This window comes from Mchenga conophoros, linkage group LG19 (assembly GCF_057382185.1).
Source record: "Mchenga conophoros isolate Kocher_MC1m ecotype Shallow Benthic linkage group LG19, M_conophoros_male_GT1.1, whole genome shotgun sequence".
NCBI classification, from domain to species: Eukaryota; Metazoa; Chordata; class Actinopteri; order Cichliformes; family Cichlidae; genus Mchenga; species Mchenga conophoros.
Window position 1 is genome coordinate 24,827,829 of NC_140544.1, and position 7,004 is coordinate 24,834,832.

At 37.4% G+C, this 7,004-nt stretch overlaps 1 protein-coding gene across 2 annotated transcripts; it reads right to left on the reverse strand.

Annotated features, from left to right (window-relative positions):
• Positions 1 to 271: 271 nt before the first annotated feature.
• Positions 272 to 6,506, reverse strand: spata7 (spermatogenesis associated 7). Of its 2 annotated transcripts, none has more exons than XM_085257868.1 (12): positions 6,285 to 6,506; positions 5,416 to 5,478; positions 5,238 to 5,327; positions 4,036 to 4,083; positions 3,281 to 3,378; positions 2,673 to 3,127; positions 2,515 to 2,560; positions 1,971 to 2,089; positions 1,830 to 1,880; positions 1,650 to 1,727; positions 1,412 to 1,469; positions 272 to 1,313 (listed from the first exon to the last, which is right to left on the reverse strand). In XM_085257868.1, the coding sequence occupies exons 1-12, from the start codon at positions 6,298 to 6,300 to the stop codon at positions 708 to 710; spliced, it is 1,728 nt and encodes a 575-aa protein (XP_085113994.1). In that variant the 5' UTR covers positions 6,301 to 6,506; the 3' UTR covers positions 272 to 707. The 2 variants fall into 2 exon arrangements, with proteins under 2 accessions (XP_085113994.1, XP_085113993.1); XM_085257867.1 differs by having other exon boundaries at positions 1,650 to 1,733.
• Positions 6,507 to 7,004: the final 498 nt, after the last annotated feature.

The window sequence follows — 7,004 nt, forward strand, 5'->3', positions numbered from 1 at the left end:
CGTAAACATTGGTACGTATTTAAAAGATTTAAAAAATAAGAATTTACTTGAGGATGTTGCACATTAGCATTGAAAATGAGTTATTAAAATGAATGTGTATGAGGATGTACATGTATAACTGAACAGCAGAATATTGCAGATTACCTGTGAAGTGTACATAAAATCTATTATATACATATAATAGATTATTTTTTATAGTTTCCCAGTTGCAATATTTCCCAAGTTAAGAACCTCAATGATAGTCTCAATAATCAGAAGCAAGCAGTGAATGAAAAGCAAATTTTATTGCAGTTGTAAAGACACTTTCTGGTAACAGTGGACTTTTCAGGTTGAACACACTTCACACCTTATCTGAAAATGTTAACTTGTGCTACATCATACTTAAAACTGACAGGGCAGTATACTGAAACTAATTGCAGAGGTAAACTGCAGCTCAGCCACTACAGTGATCAAGCTTATCCCCATCCTAAATGAGAACTTTAAAGCTCAGACTTATTTTTGTGACATTTTCATTGTGCTTTTGTTGTTAAAAATTCATCGAAAACAAAGCAGAAGTACAACACTCTTTAGTGAGGCTCGTAAATAACCAGTGTTATTTCTTTTTATATGACACCTTTTAAAAATGTGAAATATCACTTCATTCTCTGGAACACACTTCACTCGGTAAAAATGTAGATGGACATAAAATCCCACAGTACAATAAAAACTTAAAATTCATCTTCGCTGCCAGAATCCCCTGCATTTGAACGCTGCTCACTGGCAGCACTTTCACAGTGTGTGTTGCTGGACACATGCAACAACTCTGACAAACTTTTCCCTAGATCCTCAAGCTCATTAGACTGTCCATCAGCTTGCTCTTGTTCACTGGCTATAGCAGAATTCTCCTGGGTTTCACTGTGGACGCTGGTTGTAACAGTTGTGCCTACTATATGGAAATCCTCTTCACTGGCTGTTGTATTATCAGGGACATGCTCACTGACCAAAGAAAAGTCAATAAACTTTCCCTCACTGTCACCCTTCTTATCTTTTTCAGTTATTTCAGTTTGAGAAGGAGTTCTTGTAGGAGAGTGTAAGGGCGTAGAAGCCAATAAGGGATCAGTATAAACTGGGAAATCACAGTGTTTAATTGGGGACACATAAGGAAACAAGTCATTGTCTTCTTTGGTCTTTACATGTTTTCCCGCTGATTCCGGACACGGTAGGAGGCTATCAAGCAGATAATTCTTTTTTTCAAGCTCTGCAGTGGAGCTGGATATGTTGGTTGGTTCTTCAAAGTCTTTACACAACACTTCCAGCAGGTGGCGCATTTTACCCTAAAAACAAGCAAAGCGGGCTTATAAGAACAGCTTAAAAAGCCATGAACATGACTTGCCTAAAATGTTTTGTATTATGCATGAAATTACATGCTGACCTCATCTAGTTGATGACGATTCATGTCGATGTGCCGATTTAACACACGGTCTAGGACCCTTGCAGAGGACACAGACACTTACATGTCAGTAATTACTCAAAATAAGACTCATAGCTACTATTTAATCAATAACTCCTTTATCAGTCACATACAAATTTATTAAGAAGCTGTGCAAACGTCTGTACATCTGTCATCCAACTATGGCACAGAAAATGTAAAAGAATTAAAATGTTTCAACCTGTCAGAAATGTGTCTCCTGGACAAGATATCTTCTGTCACAGCAGAAATGAATTCAAGGTACATTAATTCTTCTTCTCTATTCCTCGACAAAACACAATAATTCATTTATTAGATAATGTATTACTTTAGATTGTTAAAATTTGTCTATGTCTACTAATCAGAAGGTCGGTGAACTTACTCTGTGGATACTCTCATCATATTGGGAGATTTCCTATTTTCTGGTGAGACCCTAGAAGATGAAACACTTTAAGAATCTTACTGAACAAAGTAATTAAATAAATAATAAAATGCAATGTCCTTTTCTACTGCATGAGCTCACCTGGACAAGGAGTCGAAAAAACCGCACTCTCTGCCCTTGGCTGCTCGACTCTTTTGTCTTGATGATGAATATGTGCCATTAAGCTCATCCTCAAACGACTCATGCTCTGTAATAAATCCCTGTAGAAAAAAAAACAGAAAAAAGAAAAGAAGGCTGGAAAATGGGAAGTGTAATTCGATTCTGTCAAAGCGTTCTTGTGATCAAAGTATTACTGATAAATTGTGATATGTATGGTAAATGGACTAGTTCTTATATAGTGCTTTTCCACTCTTCTGAGCACTCAAAGCGCTTTACACAACTTGTGCATTCACCCATTCACACAAGCACAACTGACATTCACACACATTCATACTCCGATGAATGCATCGGAGAGCAATTTCGGGTTAGTATCTTGCCCAAGGACATTTGGCATGCAGACTAGGGGAAGCCGGGAATCGAACCACCAACCTTCCGATCAGTAGATGACCTGCTCTACCACCTGAGCTACAGTCACCCACATGTATGCATGTATGCATTATTAATCAAATCAAATTCTCCAAATTACCTGAGATGGCTCATCAACATCCAGCATGCAGTCCTTGTTCTTTACGCTGTATGAAAACAACCAAAAGACACGTGAAGACACAAGCGGCACATGCTGAAAAAAAATCTCCCAAGACACGTCTTTAGATCTGCAGTCTCATCAAGACATTCAGCCGTTACCTTCCATCACACATCTCCTGTTGAAATGATGTTGAGTTGCTGCAGTCCTGAGTAGGTTTTCTCTGTGGTGCTCTGTAGTAGCGATATTTTGACAAGTATGAGCTCTTATCTGATTTTAAGGTCTTAGGAGTGAAAGGTTTGTCTTGTGTAAAGTGCTGTGAATGTTTCAGTAGCAAGTCTCCGCTGTATGTCTTCCGGACAGGGTCCTGGAAGGTTTTGTAGGAACTCTGATCTCCAGAAGCTGCCAATGAACAAGCTGACGACTTTCTTCGAAAAGTTGCCTCCGGGCTCCGATGCTTCAATTCTGATGCTGGGCGAGTGTGATGAGAGCTGACATTGAGCGATGGATAAACCATCTCATTGACTTTAAAGGTGGTGTTGAACCTAGGGCTGGAGACCAAGGAGCTCCTCGAGCAAAGGTAGGTGCTGTCATCATACTGCACAGATAATCTGCTCTAAAAAACACACATGGGGTGAATCTGTTGTTGTGTAGACTGAAAAAGATTCCAAGCAAATAAAGTTGGCTTTGTGTTTGCTTGAAATCTGCTAGTAAAAAATTGTTAGCATCACATGAAGCAGTGATTAATGACAACGCCAGATTTTCTTACCTGTGATGAAGAGTATGAAGTTCTGCTATTCCTCTGTGCAGGTGCTGACTGAGGACGGCCATTTTTCCTCAACCTATCCTGCTTGATCTGGTCATTGTCTGTAAAGAGGTATTAAAACAACTGAAGTAGCACAACAGTTCACTACTGGAACTTTAACATTATGCACTCCATACTGTACAGTAATGCCACTGTTTTGCACATGTCTCAACTCTGTATATTTTTATATATTTTATTTATTGTTTACTCTATTTAATTTGTAAAATATGTACACACACACACACACACACACACACACACACACACACGTAGAAAAATATTTAGTATACACATCCAGAAATGCATATACTATTATATATTGTACATATATTTATTAGTTTCAGATGTAGCCATTCTTGAATTTTGCTTGTTTACATTATTGTATTTTGCACAACTCTGTTGCTTGTGAAGCTCGCACACAAGAATTTCACTCACATGTGCTGTACCAATGTACCTGCACATGTGATGTGACAATAAAAGTGATTTGATTTGATTTGAACAGATACAATTCTCTGCACTGCAGAACTATCACCAGCAGCAAAGCATGTACTTTACTTTATTTGCCTATTATTTACTTATTATACGCACTGCTAATTATGGCATTATTTGTCTAATTATTAGCTAAACTTATGACACAATCTAAATTTATTTTGTCCCAACATCTCCTGCTGTATGAGTCATAAGAACAGAGTATGGCCACCATATATATGTATACTTACACTTCACACTACACAGCAAGCTTTTGGGTACTGAGGTATCAATGGCAGCTGGTGGATAAGATAGAAACTATTAGTATTATTACACAACAGAATTAAACACAATACTTAGTTTTGGTCTGAAGTATACAGACAGGCTCAAATATATACATAAATCTACACCAGTATTTGGTTAAATATCCCTTAGCATGTTGCACCTGGACCAGATCCTTTGGGTAAACACAAAAAAGCTTTGGGTACAATTCTAGGTGGATATTTGACTCTTCCTGGCAGAATCAGTTGAGGTCATTCACATGTTGGTTTCCTGGTACAGAACCAGTTTTTATACAAAGTTCACACATTTAATATGAGACTGGGGCTTTGCTTTGCTTTATCCATTCCAAAATCAGTTTTGATGTGTGTTTTAGATCATTTTCCCATTTGAATACCCAATTGTGTCCAAGTTTCAATCATCAGGTTGTTGATTTGAGGTGAAGTTGAAGAATTTTGAGGTAGTCTTCCTTCTTTATTATTCCATCCTCTTTGTGCAGTATACCAGTACCACTGGCAGCAAATCAGCTCAAAAGCACAATGCTACAGCCATCATGTTTGACAAATGGTACAGTGTTCTTAAGTTTGAAAGCCTCACCTTTAATCTTCCAAACCTAAGTCTTGTCATTGTGGCCAAATAGCTTAATCTTTGTCTGATCTAACCATAAAACCTTCCTTATAACTGTTTGAACTGATGATCTTGGAATCTGCAGTTGTTTAGAAATGGCTCCAACTTGTGTAAATCTAGAGTAAACTCCTATTGTTCTTCTTAGATCTTCAGTGGGTTCTTTGGACTTTCCTGTTCTGAATATCAGTCTAATGAGTCCTGTCAAACCAACCTTCTTATGCTCCAAAGAAAAACTACCAGTTGTCAATCATGATCGCCAATGAGATGTTAATAGGCTTTGACCTTGTCAAATTAAAAGAACCTTAAGCACAAGTTATTAAGAAATTTAAGTTAGTGTATGTATCTGAGTGTATGCAAACTTTTGACTTTTTTGAGACAATCCAGAACAAATCCATCCTCAATGGGTTTTAATGGGTTTTTAAAAAAGTAATTAAAGATGTATGCTGTAAAATCAATGCACCCTGAAAAAAGAACAGTTCAAATAAATCATTAACAGCCCCAAATTACCATGACCACAACTGTAAAATATACCTGCCATGCAGCTCACCTTTAGCTGAGTAAACCTTTTTGTAATGAGACACCATGTGGTCTTTAATGATGGATTGTGTCAACTTGCTAGAGGAGAGTGGACAGAAAGCTAAAAACACAAAACAATATATGATAAACTGTTAAATTAAGCTCTTCTTACAGATGACCAGTACTCATGAGCATGTAATAATACTTACGACTACTTTTCAAATCCTTTCCTCTCACACCAGGGCTGTACCCCAGTCCAGATGACACACTTCCTAAAATGTAAAAAAGTGTTATGACTCACACTTTATCAGTTACAGGTTTTTTATGATTAAAAACTTTTCATTTATCATTTCATTTTATAAGTATGTGGTGCACAGCGCTTCTCAAGACTAAATAATTTTTAGATAACTAAAACAGCAAGTTTACCACAGCAAGACACACAGTAAGGCAATGCTAATTTAGTTAACAGGAATCTATGCGTTTCCTAGTATTTATTTATTTTTGATCATTTAACTAATAACACATTACAGTACAGAGTATTTTCTTTTGGACCTGGCAATATACTGTTAAGGGGTTCCAAGACTTTCGGGGGTAAATTCTGTGCTATAGGTTTTAATGTTCATAACACTGACTGTTTACAAATAAAAATAGTAAATACTCAAAAAGTGGTAACATAATTTGAAGTAAATGTTTGAATAACACTGAAAATAAATAAGACGAAGCTCCAGCAAACAATAAGAGTACATACTGGTTTAAGTTTATAGAGGGCAGTACTAAGCTGATATCGTGGATCTCTTCAAACCAGAAACAAGAAGAAACGAATAAAGATTTAACAGGTTAAAATGTCACTAAACGTAAGCTGGCTTTACTGAAGCATCGTTTTACAAGCTGTTTTCGGTACAGACAAGGGACTAGTAACCACTGTGCTGACCGACTTGAAGCCATATTATTAACAGTAAATACGGTGGACATGAGCTTATCTTTAGGTAGCTGCTTAAGCAAAAAAGCTAAATGTGCTAACGTCTCCCGACTCATTATCCAGCTACATGGCTAACCAATGCTAATAGCATTAGCATACCTATTCTTGAGTCCATAATACTACACTCAGCATATCCCAACCTCGGAAATATTCTGAGGGAGAGATGGCAGAGCTCGGATCCATCCAGAAAATTCACTGTACTTAACCGTAAACATGCTGACGTAGTGATACAATCAAATATCGTACAAGTAATAACCTATCAAAGGTTTAGCAAATGAAGAGCGAAGAAACGCTTCCCCGTCGCCATGCTGGTTGCTATGATTGCTGTCGTCATCACGTTGATGCACAACAGGAGCACGCACACACACAACATGAATGAGAAAATTGAATCGAAATGACAACCTAAGAAAAACGCCCTTAAATCCAAACTTGATTAAATGAAATATGTCAAATAGTTATCTCAACAGTCTGAAGAGTACAGTACATATGATAAAGATATGACATGCACAACATAATAATAGACAACCTGACAAAGATCTCCTGTGAATATTTGTGTTTCAGTACTTGGATTTCTGGGTGTGGAGTTGCAGACTAACAGGGGGAGCAAGTGGGGCTAGTGTAAAAATCAAAACAAAACAGGAAAACATATACAGCCGTAAATTCAGGACCACTTGACCCTCTCAAAGGTCATCAAGTGAGAAATCATCCTTGAAAGCCCATGTTTGGTCTCCAAGAATAAATCCCCCATCTCTCCACAGATCCCCCGGTTTGAAGTATTTCTCTCTAATAAATAACATTTTGTTAAATGTCTGGCTGAAA

Coding starts and splice junctions, on each gene's coding strand:
- spata7 (XM_085257867.1), bottom strand. Junction 4,084..5,237: donor AAAGGTTTACTCAGCTAAAG/GTGAGCTGCATG, acceptor CTTATCCACCAG/CTGCCATTGATACCTCAGTA. Junction 1,734..1,829: donor ATGATGAGAGTATCCACAGA/GTAAGTTCACCG, acceptor TGTTTTGTCGAG/GAATAGAGAAGAAGAATTAA.